The sequence below is a fragment of the Neopelma chrysocephalum genome, unplaced genomic scaffold (assembly GCF_003984885.1).
Source record: "Neopelma chrysocephalum unplaced genomic scaffold, ASM398488v2 Primary Assembly neopelma1_66, whole genome shotgun sequence".
Lineage (NCBI taxonomy): Eukaryota > Metazoa > Chordata > Aves > Passeriformes > Pipridae > Neopelma > Neopelma chrysocephalum.
Window position 1 is genome coordinate 8,538,863 of NW_020897725.1, and position 18,369 is coordinate 8,557,231.

At 37.9% G+C, this 18,369-nt stretch overlaps 1 protein-coding gene across 5 annotated transcripts in view; it reads right to left on the minus strand.

Moving 5' to 3' along the window:
- ASAP1 (ArfGAP with SH3 domain, ankyrin repeat and PH domain 1) overlaps positions 1 to 18,369 on the minus strand; it is a 148,687-nt gene that overhangs the window by 9,904 nt on the left and 120,414 nt on the right. For 3 of the 5 annotated variants that reach the window (XM_027684454.1, XM_027684453.1, XM_027684455.1), the window contains 5 exons: positions 17,724 to 17,831; positions 16,162 to 16,384; positions 6,458 to 6,619; positions 3,527 to 3,593; positions 1,213 to 1,271 (listed from right to left, as the gene is read on the minus strand). In XM_027684454.1, the coding sequence (XP_027540255.1) occupies positions 1,213 to 1,271; positions 3,527 to 3,593; positions 6,458 to 6,619; positions 16,162 to 16,384; positions 17,724 to 17,831 (619 nt within the window). The remainder of the gene's footprint in view (positions 1 to 1,212; positions 1,272 to 3,526; positions 3,594 to 6,457; positions 6,620 to 16,161; positions 16,385 to 17,723; positions 17,832 to 18,369) is intronic. The other 2 variants (XM_027684457.1, XM_027684456.1) reach the window with 1 other exon arrangement.

Here is an 18,369-nt window from a genome sequence, read left to right on the forward strand (position 1 = left end):
AAAAAAAAAAAAGAAAAAAAAAAGAAAATTTTGCATTGTTTCCAAGAAAGAAATTGTATAGTTACTATCAGATGCCTCATTTTAGAAAATGTCTATGTTGATACCTGTATATGGCTCTCTCTCTTAGACTTATGTAGTAGTGAATGTACACGCACTGATCAGCCCCATAGGTTTGAGACGTAAGTAAATTATATGAAAAACCCTGATAGTAGCCCTTATCAAAGTGCTTTGAGTTGGCCCATCTTAAATTCTCACCTATATCTTTTCAATCAAGGAAGTGTTGACTTCCTTTGCAATGCCACCTTAGCATGTCATTGGTGTCTCCCTCAAAAGATGATACCATGTCATAATAATTGTAATTGAAGTTGAAATTTCACATTTGCATTTTCTGTTAAAATGATTTGCGCTCTGAATTTCAGACATCTAGCTTCAGAAGTCTGGACAAGCAGCATTTCCTGATCTTGAGGTGATCATTGACTCATACAGATGTAACATATATTTGACAGATTCTGTATCAGACAGAGCTACAAAGTAGGTCTACTTTCAACTTCGTAGTCAACTGCTGCAACAACTCAAAAAACCCCTAAATAAACCTGCTGTATGAGTTTAAAGAGAGGCTAGAAAAAAACATTTCTGAAAGAAAAGGCCAGAAGGTATTCCCTGGAATGATGGTCTCAGCAAGCTTGTCACTGATATATACATGAGCACGTAACAGTACCTGATTCTTTCCAAAGTAGTTACTCGGACAACAACCCTGATGGCCAGAACACGGCATGGATACAGGTTGCTCCAAGGGTATAAAGAAATTGGACTTAGAGACATTAGGAAGAAAAAAGACTTTACCAACAAGAGCGGTCAAAGAGAAAAATGGAAGCCCAGAGAGGTTATCCATGGAGATACTCAAGATGTGACTGCACAGGGCCTTGAGCAACCAGCTCTCATGGCAAAAATTTGGCCTTACTCCGAGTTGTGGACTGGACCACAAGACCTGACGTCTCTTCCGGCTTCATTTAGTTCATGATTTTTTTTCTTTCCTCAATAGGTCTAACTACTTTTTTCAGTTTAATAAAAACCTTCCCGACCTTCCAAAATCCTTTTAGTTTTCTGAAGTTTTCATGGTTTGCAGCATTTTAGAAATGAAACTTTTGCTGAAAAGACCACCCACATTTAAAAGATAATCAGTGTAAGAATAGCCACAAAGAGAACTCTTACCTTTCTGAGGTAGTTTGGGAAGAACTCTAGGGCCAAGTGCAGTCTTTGCAGTCCCAGTGCTAAATCAACAGATGTGAATTATTAGTGCTTACAACTGTTATAAAATATATTTATTTCTCATTTTTCCCCTCTACACATCCATAATTAAAAAAACCCAAACCAAACAACCAAAATCCACATCTATTTTGCTTCTTTCATATAATTATCTTGTCTGTGGATCAATCCCGAAACACAAAGCGCTGTTAAGAATTAACTGTTTGTTTTTTTTCCGAGAAAAAGGCATACAAACCCCACACAGCTTCAATGCCATGGGGCAGATGTATTCTACAAACTATGGTATGTGCAAAATGTACTCTGAAAATAGGTGAAGCTGAAAGAGTAGCTCCATGGGCAGATCCTGAACTTTAAGGAAAATGTGTTCTTCAAAATAATTACACTGAGGCATTCAAAATATAATGTGTCCTTTATGTCAGTGGTTTGAAGTTTGCCAGGACTGAGTCTATGCCTTGTAGCCCACTGATACTGTATTACACACACACTGCTGCTGCTGTGTAGGAAACAAAGTCTCTGATACTCCAAGGAAATACTGATGACTGTGGTAAAACAACATGCTTTACTCTGTCAACCCGTGTTACACTTGAGTTAGCTACTTGGAGTGAGCAACAAGACAAGCAGGACAGTTGCAAGTAATTTAATTAATTAGTTAATTATATTAATAGCATACAAATTTAAGATAGTTGCATATTGTCAAAGTTTTCCATCTATGCTTTTTGTTGTAGCCCATTTTTTTCCCAGAATTAACATCAGGCTGGCTCAAATTTGCAAACACGATATGTGAGCACAACAAGTTTCAACAAATTCCACCAAATTTTTTCCTTTAAAACCACACATAGGTCACTTTTATAGAAAAGAACTGTGGAAGAAAAGAAAGTAAGTTGATTTAAGGCATAAAAATCAAACAATAAATAAAAATCAGTATTAGTTTAAAATAATGACTCAAAAAAACAAGAGGAAAGAAAAACGTCTGAGAAAGTTGCCAGAGTATGTTCAACAGAGCAGAGAGTCTTCTGCATCACCAGCCTTGATTCTGGTATTATTTGTCTCTGCAGCCAACATTTCAAAATGAGCATAATGAAACACTTTTAATTTCCCACCTGTTTTTTAAATGGCAAAAATATATCATGACATGAAACTGAAAGAACAGCCAAGCTCACTCTTGATTCAATATACCATAGATTCATAGAATATCCTGGGTTGGAAGGGACCCACAAAGATTACCGAAGTCCAGCTCCTACCTTGGCCTTTATCTAATGCCATGGAGTACAAGTACCACACTTTTACCCTTGTCTGGCAAGTGTTGAGCACAGGCCCAGCTCTTTGTGCTGTGGAGCATCACCACTTTTTCCCTGAATGGCCAGTGCCACCTGGATGGATTCAGCAAACATGGCAAGTCAGCTGTGCTGCCAATAACGGCTCCCTGCCTGTCCTGACAAGGCAGATCACAGACTGGGGGGGTGTCCAGGAATTCTACCTGCACATCTTCTGCTGTGACCTGTTTGATGTTACACATCTCTCTCCAGTCACAGCCTGATCCCGCACACTTGTGGTCATGCAAGGTCGTGTGCCTGAGGCAGGGGTTTGTTAGAATCACCGCGCTCTGAACCGCAGGACTTTGGAATCACAGTGCAGACAGAGGAGTAGCAAACACTAAGTGACAGGAATGTATGGCTGTCCTTACTTCTCCAGCTATTGAAAAAGACACTTGTAATGGACAGACCTGATGAACTACGAGCTAAAAGCAGTTTGTGTTATTGCAGACTGTGTGGTAGCACATAAGATTGACAGACTGGAAAACAGTTAAGCTGGAAGACTGAGATGAATTCTGTCTCTTACAGATGATGCCACCCTGTACCCAGAGTGACACTACTGCAGCTACGGGCATGAGACCTCACACTGAAACAGATAAAATGAAATGCCAGGAGACATGAAAATAAAACTTTTGTGCTACTGGACTGCAGTCTGAGGCAGCATTCCCCAGCTCAGAGAGCACTGCTGTAGGAGCAGCAGAGAGATTCGCGTACAAGTCGTTCTGTCCATCCCGCTCAAAGGATGGATTGTGTATGGACAGCAAGGAACAAAGCGTAGGAGGCTCAATGAAGCCACAGTATTTGTATGCTACTAAGGCATGCAGAAAACTAATGAAGAAACACAGCTAGGATTTTATGTCCTCTGAAAGGCTTTTATCCCCTCTAATTTACGAATTAGTTATGTTTACTTAAATTTTTATCTTTGCCTTCATATGTGGAGATTTTACCTTGATTGCTGAGACATCCCCTCAAACTTGTTTGCAGACTTAGTTGAAGGTGGGCCCAAATCATTACCTGAGGTGAAAAAAAAGACCATTAAAAAACCCTAAATAATTAGGATAACTGAAATATAATCAACAGAGGGTGAAACTTAAAGAAAAACACGTATTCCTCCAAGTCTCTTCTATTCAAGATGTCTAAAAGATCATGTAAAACTTCATTCTTCATTAATAACTTTGTAGCTGCAAAAGTAGCAGGGACCATAATAATACAATGTGACCTTTCATGTAACACATTTTAAAACAAGCCACTGGTAGCTCACATCTTCTGGCAAGAGAAGATTGAATGACATTGCTGTAGGGCATTTGTTTTGAAATAGTGTTTCAATTTTCCTTGAATAGAAGGAGATACTGCAGGCCAGTATCAGATAAATTTATCACAGATGTTTACATTTTTTGCTATGAGGCATGTCTTTTTAAAACCACCATGAATTTGATTTTATTCACAAAACATTAAATTTCTAAGGATTGGTATTTTATCCTATGTAAAGAACAGCCTTTACTGATTTAATGACTAAGTCTGTATGTTCCCATTACCTGCACACTGACCACTGGTAAGGAAAAGATCCTGGGTATACTGAATTCTGTCAAAAGGCAGCAAAATCCAAACCCAAGTGCTCTGGACTCCTTCAGCAGAAGGTTTCTCTTCCATTAGCCATCACCATTGCAAGTTATAATGATATTAACTCCTTTGGTTTAGTGCCTTTGCCATTCCCCCTTGCCTCTCCTATTACAGCATGTCTTAATCTTAGAACCAACTTCAACAACCACAAGTAAATTTTGTCATTGAAATAGATGTAAAGTGACATTTAATGAGCCAAGAACACAAAATGCTTCTCATACAAAAGAATGACACATTTGCCTAAATACCATTCTTAGTGCATTGAAGTCTAAATGAAACAGCAGAAAAGACTCATGCTGAGCCTTGCTAAAAATATGTTTGTATTTAAAAGTGGGGAAAAAAGTAACAAAGGTAAAACAAACAGCAAACCCGTCACATGTAGATCCTATGGATAAAGCAAGGAAAAATATCTCATGGTTGCTATGGAAATCCAAAATAATCTAAATGACATTTTTAGAACATCTTTGAATAGTAACTCAATTTGCTTAGACATAAGCTAAGGATTGCTCTGCTTGAAACTTCAATTAATGCACAGATTAGAAAACAAATGCTGAAATTCAACATAGCAAAAAATATAACGACACAGAAAAAAGCTTCTGAAAGGAAAAGCAGTGAACATCTGACAATATTGTTAAGCCAAAAACATGAAGGCAGATACAAGAAACTCCCTCTTTTATAAATGCAAAATTTAATGCTTGCTTAAAAATTGAAAAGGACTTTCAAAAAAGTACACATCTTAGATAAGAAACATGGGGAGAAGAGGTCTCCCTTCCATCCACTGAAGTTTAGCCTGCACTGAAGAGCAGCAAAGAGACAGAAAAAGACATGTTCTTCTCCAGCTCTGCTCTGACAAGGTATTTCTACTGCTACAGGCTTCTTCATCTTCAACTGCACACCTGCACCTTTCCCATATTTTCCTTTTCCTTTATCTGTTGTCTAAAGATTTTAAAGAAAAGTTGGCACTGGCTTAGCATCTTATCCTACCATACCTTCATTCTAATAGTGTTACACTACACAGTATTCTAGTACATGGTACTTTAGGTGCTGTTTTGGACTTAAATATTTGGGAGTTTTTACATTTTTAGAGTCCAAGCCCTTCAAAACGTCTTTACTACCTCTGAAATAGCACAGGACTATTGGACTTCAGAACACAGGAAACATTTTTTTTCCATATCCCAGACCTCTAAGAAGTAGAGAACTGAAAAGATTGACATTATTTGTATTCCTTGAGAAAAAAATCTTTGCTTTTCCTTGGACTCTGTACTTTTCTCCATATTGAATCCTAGATTCAATCACACATGAATACTCCATGATTGACCACATTTAACTCAATTTGCTGTAAAAATGGTGGGTTTAGCTTAGAACTTTTATTTTTAGGCTAGTAATTGTGTGTTTATACTAGAACAGAGAGAGGATACTCCTAAGCTATAAGTAGTGTATGGATGACGCCCTTATGTAAGCATTGGATTCCAACTTGAAAATTTACAGATTCATGAAAATCCTGCCACCAAAACTAAAATTATAGAAAATTACATGGGCCTGAGATTTATAGCTACAGAAAGAAGCTGACTGCATAGAGCAATTTTTATTGAAAAGAGGAAGAATCTGAGCGGTCTGGAAAATAGTGTCCAAAAAGCATCTGTCAGAAAGGTATCCTGCTATAAAAAAATAAATTTAAAAGTGTTGTTTCTGTGTAACTTCTGCAGATAGAAGGCTGCAAACCTATCAGTCTCTGTGTATGTACAGACAACATCACAAAAGGCAAATACATATCAAGACAACACATTCCCACCAGTGAGGTGTGAACATTTCATGGGAGAGATGTGGCACAAAGCCCTCTGGCAGTTGTGAGACCTGCACAGACTCATCGAGGTCCGTCTGTCCCAAATCTACATCGACCTGGATTAATGAGCTGGTCAGAGCAGCATCAGGGGTGAGGAGGCAGAGGTAGAGCAGCAGCTGAGGGGGCCAGGGTGAGGGCAGCCTGGGCAGCTAAGGCAGAGAGAGGGAAGCAGTGGAGGAGGTTGGATTGGGCCCCAGGGAAGCGTGGAATATTTTCAGCTTTCTCAAGTGAGACTTGGCTGCAGCAGCCTGGGAGTCAGAGTGACAGAGGACAGAACTCTTGATTTATCTGAGCTGACGTTACATCAAGCTGAAATCATTGGAAAGCAAGCACCAGGTAAAAAGAAACCAAAGATCATATATCATCCATCATAAAGGTTTTCCCTTGCCCTTTTGTTTTGCATTTCAAAACTCACCCCAAGGAATTGGGCCCTTATTCTGGGGTCCATGAGGTAGTGGGCTTGGTGGGTCAGAGAGGGTTCTTTTGTGTCCTGGGGGTGGGGGAGGTGGTCTCTTCTTGGAAAGAGTGGAGCTGCCACTAGAGGTTTGAGTGCTTAGAGGGAGGGTTGAAGGTGGGCCTGCAAAATAACAAACAACCTTCTTACAAATACATGTGCATAAACGTCAAAGCAGCACTGAAAAATTCACAGTCAGACCCACAGCGAAGTGCAGCAAAAGACTAAAATAAGAAGACAAGCCATGCCAAAACACTGTTTAGATTAAACGACATGTTCACCACATTTTTGACCATCTCAGCTGTGGGAATATAAGGAACTTGACAATAGAATGACACGTGTACTTATGTTTAAAAAATACAGAATCACACCAGGATTTCTAATTTTAGGCATTGTTTAAAGAAAAAAAAAAGCCCTTAAAATTAAGTAATATTTAGCACATGGGATTAAAATTCCTTTTAATTTATACCAGAATGAAATAGCTTTCTAGATATTCTACTATGTGAGTTTTTTCTCTTCCAGAGCAACCCATACAAACTCTGCTAATAAACTGGGGGGAAGGAAGGAAATAGAAATCTATCTACAAATTTTCCTTGCACTTTCAAATATGGCTGTAAGCTCGAGAAGCTTTTCTGTAATTATTTTCCTTTTTTTCTGTGGCTTAAATAAATCAAATTATGCATTCTAAGAGCAATGCAAATTGCTGTACACGGTATAAATTAAACATCAGAGAAGTCCTTTCTGAGACTGAGATTAGAAATTTAATGGTAGCAGTGCTTGTAAGAGCTTATGCAGTCACTCCTACCCTTAAACACTTTTATTTCCCCTTGCATTAATGTTGGCACAAGTATTATTCAACACAACGCTTGTTTCACAGGATATGGGAACAGATACAGATTGAAAGACAAAATAACCCAGAGGAAAGACAAGAGTTTTCCCTAATCAGCTTCACCATTGACCTTCAAAAATGTCTCTAATAAGAAGCTCAAGGAATCAGGCAGAGCAGGGCACAAAACACAGTGAGGGGACAACTGCTCAAGTCAACTGCCATTACCAGCCAAAGAAATTACTTGTAACACTTATCTAAATTAGTTCTACATTAAGTTAGAACAGCTCTAAGGGGTTTGTTGTTGGGCTTGTTTTCTTTTTCCTGCTAGGTTGTTGTTTTGTTTTGCCTTTTTTTAACTCTTTTAATCTAACCAACAACTAACCCTGTTGCAGACATGACCTTGCAATAAGTTTTGCACATCAGAGAGCTTTGCCATCACAGTCTGTATAAAGGTAGAAAATTGACATAAAAATTTAAAAGCAAAGTCTATTTATACTTGAAACTTCAACTCTATTGTCACAGATTTTGTAGAACCAAATAGCCTATTTTTGAAAATCTAATTTATTTGAACAGTATTTGAGACAAAAGTCTTCATTCAGTTACTCGACATATACCCTACCCTGTGCACAGGACAAGAGCTGCCTCTTTAAAAACATTTGTGACAGTTGACTATAGGTAAACTGAAAATTATCAAAGCTTGCACTCCTTCCCAAATTATTATATATCATAAAAGTATTAAAATCAGTGAAGAATAATATTTGTTAAAATTCCTTAGATGAAGCTTTAAACACTGACAAAAGTAACTTCAATGATCCCATAAGCATGGGTCTGTTTGCCAGATATTTTCAGTGGGTGACCTCTCTCTTTCTTCTTAACTGCAAAGAAAAAATTAATAGAACTGCCCATAATGAGTTAATAATTCAATCTGCTCTCTTCCAGATTCAAGCCTGGAAGGCCTTCTGCTGTGCAGGAGAATATCTCAAGCATAAGCCCAGCAGGTATTTTGGGCCTGGCTTAATTAATTGGTTACTTTGGTAAATCAAATTATATATTTTGCAATTGTTCCTCTCAATTTACTTTCAAGTTCACAAAACCATTAACTGACAAGAAGTCAAATGCCAGTGCAATTTAATGATTGTTCCCCAGTTTGCATCCTTATCCTTTCTCATTTTAATTTCTTCCTTGAGCTTAAGGAAGCAAGATAATTTACACTGTGCATTGAGATGTTTCTGAAAGCAAAACCAACATTTCTCATGTTACGTTTTGACTGATGATCCCTTAGACTTCTGCAAGTTATCAATTCTTTCTTCTCTTGAGGAAATATGAACCAAAAGTTGTTCTACAAACCATTACATAGCTCAGAGCATATCTAGGAATGACGAGGGGGAAAGCAATAGTCAATATTCACTGTTAACAGCGACATTATTCTTAAAGCATATCGAAAACATACAGGGCACATCAGAGCAAGCGTTTGTCTCCTGCCCTGATGCGGCACTGGAGAGTTTCACGCAGCCAAAATGCCTCCAAGTGGGAATGTCCGACCGCCCCCTGGCGCCCTCCTGCCCGCACTGCACCGACACGGTCACGGGTCACCCACACCGGGCTTAAAGGGAAAAGAGGCTGGGAAATGCACTGAAATAGTATTGAGCGCTTACTGCAAAAATAAAACTTCAGGCATGAAGTAAAAGTTGTACTTCTAGTTGCCAATAAAATGAAGAAACCTTATCTACAAAAATAAAATTTAGTAGAATTAAAAAACCCCCTTAAAATTATATTACATGGGCATATTTCACCTGACTTGTATATATCCAGACATCACAGATGAGTTGAAAAACATCACTTCATAACTTTTAAAAGTTCACGTGGCATACAAAAGTCACAGGGAAAAGGTGTTAAAGTATTAAAAATTGTGGATCCTTTCAGACTCCTAGCATTTGTTCCTATATTAGACTCCCAGAAGGAATAAGTATGAATATAGAAGTCATACATTAATGATTACATGGCTAAAATACAAAATAACTTACTATCAAATAAACAAAAAATAAAGGAAAACTTCAAAACATCTTTTCAGAAAGAGGTATAAAGTCACTTCATGCTTTGAATAAAGAAAACTTGGGAAAAGTTCTTGAATCTAAATCAGTTATGGAAACAGCTAGTGAAATAACAGAAAGATCTGATGATGTATGAACTGTCTGTAAAATTGTTATGAAATAAAAGGTATCATAAACTCACTCAGGCTGGAAAAGACCTTTAAGATTATCACGTTGGACATTGCCAGGTCCACCACTCAACTGTGTCTCTGCTCCTGCACCTTTGGGGTTTTGTTCCTGAGGAATGTCCAGCCTTCCTGGACTTCTTTGCCCTTCAGGACTGTTTCCAAAGGACTCTGTCTACCAGGCTCCTAAAGAGGTCAAAATCTGTCCCCTGGAGGTCCAAGGTAGCAGTTCTGCTGACCCTCCTCCTTACTTCTCCAAGAATTTGTGATCCCTGTGCCCAACATGGTCTCCATCACCCACGAGTCCTTCTCTGTTCACAGACAGCAGGTCCAGTGGGTGCCTTCCCTAGCGGTTCCCTCACCAGCTGTGTCACGAAATTCACTTCTACACACTCCAGGAACATCCTAGAGAGACATCTGGTAAGCTGAATTCCCCTATGAGAACAAGGGCCAGCGACTGTGAGACTTCTTCCAGCTGCTTATAGAATATCTTGTCTGCTTCTTCATCCTGGTTGGGTGGTCTGTAACAGATTCCCACCAGGATATCTGCCTGCTGACCTCCCCCTGATTCTTACCTATAAACATTTGACTCTATTGTCACCATCATTCAGCTCAGACACTCAAAACACTCTCTAACCTACAGTGCTACCCCACTGCCTCTCCTTCCTTGCCTGTCCCTTCTGAAGAGTTTATAGCCAACCACTGCAGCACTCCAGTTGTGTGACTTATCCCAGCCTGTTTCCATGATGACAGCCATGCCATAGTTTTCCCACAGCACAACAGTTTCCAGCTCCTCCTGTTGGTTGTCCATGCCAAGTGCATTGGTGTAGGTGCACTTCAGTTGGGATATTGATCCCACCACCTCCCTGGGGGAAGAAGCCCTAATTCTTATGTGACTGTTTCGAGGCATTTCTGTGCTTCGTGTCTTTGCTGCCACATGTCCCCTCCTTCACTGGGACAGCAGACCAAAGGACCTCACTAACACACTCCCTCAAACACTGGTGCGCTGCCCCCAGGAATGTCTCTAGCATGCCTGGTTTTATCCATTTCAAATCTAGGTTAAATCTCTTCCAATGAGCACTAATCACTCAGTGGCAGGTACCATTGCTCCCTGGCCAGGCTGGCAGAGTTACAGTCCCTTCCTGCATGGCATTCCATGCAAACTCCCATGCAAAGTGCTGCACCATGCCCTGTTCACTCGCATTGTTCCTGGTGCTACACAGGAGTTTCTTCATACGCATCTGAGCTTGGTCACCTTTGCTCCTGGCCCTACTCAGGTCCACTCAGCTGCTGTGGCGTGAGCTGTGGGCTCCTTCCAGCTTTCCCACTCCCCCAAGGTTTCCTGGTTAAGGAAACACTCCTGGGCCTGCGTGGGACATGCCCAGAGCTGTTGCCTCAGCAACTGTGTGTGTTATATATATACACACATACATGTATATATGTGTGTGCGTAAAAACAAAATCTCAAAACAATTGTTACATGGCATTTTTATACGAGACTAGGGTAGATATTTTAAAGCAATTAGAGTACTTATTTTTCTAGATCAAAGATATTTTGTGATTTTTAACCAGGCAGCAATGAAGTAATCCATTTCTTCTCCATAGACATCTTAATCATGATTTCTCACATAATTGAGGTATTCACATTTCATAAAGGATATTTTCCTAACACAAGCAAAACCAACAAAAACAGCCACTTTGACCTAATTTTTTTTTTAATTTTGCTTCCATTGGGCTTTCTTTTCCTCAGCAATTGCTTTCAATACTGACTGTTGTCATATTTTATCCCTTTTTCACGTTACAAGGATCAGGCTTTCATGTGTAAATAGATTAAATAATCTCAAAGTTATTGTATGAAGGTGAATAACTGGATAAGGTCTGCAATTAATAGTGCATTGCCCTTCAGTGTTTGTGCAGTTAGTATAGTAATGACTAATTTGTGTACTTGTGAAACCATGCAAAGCCGTTGCCATCCAATTAAGAAATGGTGGGTTTAGAGTGTAAAACCCCCACTTATGTAATTTTTTTTACCACTTAATGAGACAGAGGGAAGAACCAGAATTCCAGTTAATGGTAGAACAGGCACTGAAAAGGAAAGCAATTTATATTAAAAATAGTATTTTCATTTATAAGTGTTGTTATTATAATTTTTAAATTTCTCATGAGTGACTTTTTGCACAGATATTACTAAAAACCTTCTTCAGTTTGTCTTACTTCAGATCGTATGTTTTCAGTATTGAAAATAAGACCATAACGAAAGAAAAAATTATTGTGATCATTCTGTGAATAAGAAAGGCAAGAATATACATTGATGCAACATTAGCACTTGAACGACATTTTATAGTTAATGCTAAAGAAAAGTCCTGTTAAAAAAAAAAAGACAAAATTCATTAAAGAATGTTGTATTTTGTGTTGATTCAGAAATAGAAGAGCCCATGAAAGCAACAGTGGTCAGCCAGCCTTCCATTCCTATTATGATATGAAAAAATACAGAGTTTGAGTGGGATAACCAGTATTATTTAATCAAAATGTGCAACACATTTATAAGAATATTTAAAAAACTAAGTCATTAAGTATACTTAAGAGAAGTATATAATCCTAAAAGCATTCAGAAGAAACAGAAGAAACCAGATGATCTTAAAGGCTGAGGTAATGGAAATGAGATTAACTACATTTGTGCTATAAATTAAGGTCTTCAGTTGAAAATAGTAGTAGTGACTGCGTAATGCCTGCTATGCCACAGTATGATACAATCATGAAAAAAATAAGAAGGATGTTTTGATGTGGTATTTCCAGTAGAAAGAGCAAATTTTACTGCTGTCCCGACACTTCCAGCCACTTGTATTTCAGAAAGCCGTTTTAAACAGCAAAGGTATGGATAAGAGCTAATGTGATGAAAGGATAATTTAAATCATAGGAAAATGAAAATACTCTTCGATCAGATAACGTGAAATAATCTTGATTTGTTTAGTCTAAGAAACCAGAAATGAAGACCTGTACGGTTGCCCTCCAGGCAGTGCCTTGATATGGTCACCAGTGACTGAAAAATCACCAAAGCCAAACAACAATGTTGGTACATGCACAAGGTAATTTAGTGGACTTAAGAAGATTCCTAATCCTGTGAGCAATGCAGTCAGACAACTTCTAGAAGTTACTAGTAAATTCAAATAAGGTAATTTGGTTAGAAATTGAGTCTGATCTAGTGAAGGAGTAGATGATATCACAGTGTCTGCAGTAGCAGTGGAATGGAACCACAAAAGAAGAGCCTTTGGGTTTAGGTGCCTAACATTAGAGCTGAGACAGAGTGCAAAATATGAAAACTCGTAGGTATTGAAGATCCAAACTTAACATCATGACATAGAACTGATCCCTGACCTCCATGTTCGTCCAATATGAGAGAAATAGGCAGAACCATAAAAAAATCAATTAGTTTTCAGCTAAAATAAAGGAAACCTGGCTTAGATTGCCTAACATTCCTCCAAAACTAGTTAGCAACATCACCCTCACATTGGATTTGCAATGAAGGTTGTGCAATGTGGCGAGTCATGCAACTACTTAAATGTTGATTCTTTTTTTTGAAAGCTTTTTGTAAAACAACAGGCAGATGACCTGCTAGATGTCGGGAGACATAATGTAGGTGTGTAAGCTGGAGAGAGCAATAAAAAAAATTATTTGCAGAATGTTAGAGACTAAAGACTTGACTGATAACACAAGTAAGTTGAATCTGAACAAGCTTAGATAAACTATTGCAAAAGGCACACAGTGGTTGGCTCAGGCAGCTACTGTACTCATTCTGTACTTTTCATTCTATTAGGATAAACTAAACCTGTAGCAGAGATAGCAGAGAGTAACATGTATCCACAAATGACACAGTTCAAAGTAAAATATATGATCATTCCAGCATTTTTAGGAGTATTTTGAAAAGTCTGGACATGCATTATAATGATGTATGGAGAAATTTAAACATCCCCATATCACCTCCTCCAACAATTACAATTATTTTCAACCAGCATGTCCACTGCAAAACATGAGCAAGAGTGGTGTGCCTTATGCAAATTGCTTTAAACTTACCTTCTTTCCCCAACACAAGTTCACTGGATGGCTTCCTGTCCCCTGTGGCACCTCAGGAACACCACGGAACCTTTCTACCCAGGAACTTCACTGGCCAATGAAGCCAGCTAACAGAGGGATACAGGGAGGAGGTTTTGTTTAAATATAGAACAGGTTCTGGAAAGACAGTTTTATCTGTATGTCCCAAAGGATAAAAACCATGAAACTTTAAAATCTTCCATGCCTCCTTCTAAAATACAGACCTCAGCTGTCCATTCCCTACAGACTCCATGCGCCAGCAGGGTCCCATGGTATCTGCCAGGGCCTCACAGCAGCACAGGAACAAAGATCAGATTACATTTGGGACAGAAGGTAAGTTTAAATTTAATTACAGATTGAATGTTTTTCTTACTCTTGCTATTTAGGGAACTTAATGCAAAATGTAACACTGTTTTCATGTAATCTTAACTCAAATATTAAAAATAACTTTCACAACAACAAAAAAGATTTGATAAGCAAGCTTGTCTGTTAAACTGTGATGTAAGGGATATACTCTATTATTACTAATCTCAAAAGAGCAGATAAATTCTAGAGGATTTTTTTTTCCTACAGAAACAAAATTAAATCTGACTGTTTCAAAATTCAGATGTGTCACAAGTGTCTATGGTAGTGGAAAATCTCTGCTTCTTTTTCTTTTAAACAATCTATTTGGGAGTTGGAAAGGGGGAGATAACAAGGTGAGACACAGTTCATAATGAAGCATAAGTGCATCCCTAATGATGCATCTCGAGCAACCTTTCCACACTAACGAGTTTTCCTACGTATCTTCCCCCATCCTTTTGAGTCTTCAATTATTCCTATAACACAGGCATGTATTTAACGTAAAGCCATAAAACTGATTAAATACTTTACAGTATTGTTGAATGGATACCAACCAAAAACTCAGTATCACTCACAGACTGTAGAATTTTGGCATGTTTGAAACAGAGAAGCACAGTGACTTTACTGTAACAGCAGTTCTATTAAACCTCTCTCTCAGACACACTCTGTGAATCTGGCATTTTCCACTCTGATGGAGCAGTTAATGTTACATTAGAAGGCAATACTTCTCTGTATTTTGTGATAATATATTATTTTGCTGTACTAGAAATAAGAATTTCTTTTGTGTAATCTTTGACATGAAAACATGGAAGATCTCAATGCCTCAATTCTTTTCTAGCTTCAGTGCTTGTCCAGGAACACCTAGGAACTTGCAGGAACACCTAGGAAAATGCCTAACATTTCTGAAACTAGAACACATACTCAGAATGAAATGTGCACATCAATATTCCCCTTCCTGGAGAAAGAGACAATTTTCTAAGTAAGTATGTATGAGACCTTCACAATATAATGACAAAGAAGTAATGTTGGTTATAATCCATTGAAAGCTGACAACATACTAAGCAGTGTGTACAGACAGACACAAGACAATCACCTTCAGGAAATGAGATTCGTGATTAGTTTCCAAGTCTTGCAACTTTACGGCAAGAAAAAGTTATCCTAGGTCAGACTGAAGGAACATCTAAGTCACTACACTGTGTCTGCAATGGACAATCCATAGCAGACTGTGACACAGAGCATGTTAAAGGGATGGGGGACAGGAAGGAAAAGGTTAGAATCTTGAAATGCCAACAAGGTCAACATAGTAAAGTTACAAGGAATACAACTGAGTCCCCAGTGAAACTCATATAAAAAACCTCATGTGAAAAATGCAAATCCTGGCAAAATCACTTTGCCTTGTAATGGGAAACAAACCTGTTTAAAAGAGAACCAAGGGATCCATTTGAAAGTTGCGAGTACATGGTAAAGTTTGATGGTGGAACAGTAGTGCTTAAGCACAGCATCTGAACCATGTAAAAACAAAGACCTGATGCCAGCACACTGTGTCCTGTTCCTTTTATTCTTTCACATTTTGATGAGGGCATCTCTGTATCTTTTCTAAATGGAGTTAATTACCAGTTGAGAAATGAAGTATAAAGTTATAACAGTGTTCACAAAAGGGAGCATCAGGATAACTGCTGAAGTATAAACTATACTGTAGCCTTGATTAAAACTGAAGATTTCTCTAACAAGTCTGCTGTAAAAACACAATTTGTCTGTTTCTAAACTAAATATGTAAAAAGGGGGAAAAGATAAGGGGCTTCTTTGTCCTAAAAAGTAGATCTGCACAAAATATAATACAGCAACATGTTTTGCTCCATAAATATATCCTCTAAACTTGAAGACTACAGATACCTAGGTCAAACCAACATGATCCACTAGAGCTGCATGACTAAGTCTCTTAAAATGAAACAACTTTAATTTGGTAGAATATTAGTTTATTTTTCACCATTCATGCGCAAGATTATAAATGAGCCAATTACTAAATATCCCCCCCCTTTTTTAAGCTTAGAACATCCACTGTACCATATTACTGCATCAATGCAACAAGAAAAACACACTACATCTTGAAACACTGCAATGTACCTGATTAAAGGAAGGATAACTCTGGGAAAAATCACTGCTTGCAAGTGTAGGTTGAAAACAGACTTACCTTTGCCAGCATTTCTAGGAGGAAGAGGAGGAGCATCAGCAGTTGGAGAGGTGGGTGAGTCTGTGCTTGCAAAGATCTGGTTGGTAAAAGCTCCATAGGAGAGTCTTTGCTTGTCTCTGGGAGTGCTAAATGAAGGGTGAGTCAGTTTGTCTTGGGGAGAAATGCTTGAAGAGTGACAAAAACTTTGCGGTCTTGGAGATCTTTCCTTTTTTATAGGACTGGGCTGTGAATAGAAAAACAAATACATTATGCAGCTGTCTAAACACTAAATATAGTTAATATGTTTGGAAAATAATATACTAGAACATATTTTAGTGAACATGAGCCTAATTTTTTTTTTATTGGACAAATAAGACCCCATTCCTCCCTTTTTCAGCAATTCAACCTGAAAGGTGTTTTCTTCTAACTGAAAATTAAGATTGTAGTATCAAAAAATCATCATGTATACAAAACTAGATTTAATCTTATGCAGGAGATACAAACTAATAATATACCAATATCAGACTAATAACATTTTTAGAATATAAGAGTAATTTTCAGTACATATAACACTTTACTCAGACCAGATGATTATCCTCAAGTATCAAGTTTATTACCCCACTGATTCCCATTAAAAATAGACAAACAGTTCTGAGAGATCAGATGCATTTGGTGCCTGAACTAGCAATATATTCCATGATACAGCTTTTTTTAAAAGCGTATAATTGCTCTTTGAAGAAATTTCACACATCAATTTTTGCCTGCTGTACGTTAATGGCTGCATATGGAGCACGATCTGTTTCCCTGCAGCTCTGGTTCAGGCTATTATCTGCAGCACAGCATCACTCATCCTCCCAAGGCTCCTTGCACAGATGAGCATTTTGTTCTCTACTGTCCTTGAGGACATGTAAATTATTTCAGTTCCTGAATCTTTCAGTCTCAAGTGTCACAGAAAATGAGAAGTTGTCCACATTTCTTTCTGCAGCGCTCATATAAAATAGGAGAGGTGTATTGGCATTTATTACAGAAACAGAGCACACAGTAATTAACTGACTTGCTTAAGTAGGACACTGAGCCTCAGTTTTCACTTATTCTAGGATGGCAATTATCCTATGCCCTCAAGTTTTGTCTTTCCATTACTTCTGCCTTTAAAACCAGGAATATATAGCACAGCACAGTTTGTGAAAAATAGAGTTATTTATTCAACAACTAGGTTTTTAATTAATTTATGGAAAAAATAAGTATGTAAGCTTTGGATTTCCTCCAGCTAAAATTTAACAGTCTGGAATTCAGAAGAGGATAAAATGACAACAAAGTAATCTAGATTTACTGATTTATATTATACTATATGTCTTGCCAAAGCAAAACTTCTGAAGCTCAAGTCCATAACAACCAGGTTGACAGAGTATATTCAAACAGCACTTTGTCAGTCTTTAATACATGCCTCAAAACTATTACCCCCCTCCAAAAAAAAATATCTATAAGAAAACAAAGGTTAAAGTAGGTCTCTAATTCCATTTACTACCACGGATCTGAAATGTTGACAGTTTGTGTGCAAAGCCCTCCCAGTGATTCACACTCACCTTGTCATCTAAGTCATCGTCACTTTCATCAATTTCGTCCTGCCGAAGATTCCATTCATACTCCACATGCACGTGTGGGTTTAGCTTTCCTGCCTTGGCTTGAGAAAGCTGAAAGAAATAAAAATTCTTGTTAAAATGCTTGCTGTTATTTTGTTGTTAACAAACTTAGCTTTGTAATGGCAAGAAATAAACTGAAATATTTAGAGGTTTATAATTTTTCCAGATTAAAAAACCCACACAATTTCAAGGCAATCACACAAACATCCTTCATTTATTTGTGGTATAGAGAAACAGTTAAAAGACAAAAATAAAAGATTTTTTTGAAAATGGCAGAAATTGCCATGTTTGACAAGCATTTGAACAGATGACATCAAGGTATATGCACAAAAGAAGAATGCATCTGGAGCCCTCCTTTAAAAACAGGCAAAATCTATTTATAAATTTTACTGCATACAACTACTGTCCCTCCAAAATCACAATCTTTGTACTCGAATCAAAAGAAAAGATATTCAACCTTTATTTAAATATTTTGCCTCTCTCTCTTCCGGGATGAGGCCAACACGTATAAGCACAAAATTCCTCTACTTTGCCAGCCCAAATAACATATTAAAAAAACTATTACTTCAATGATCAGCAAAAAACTAAA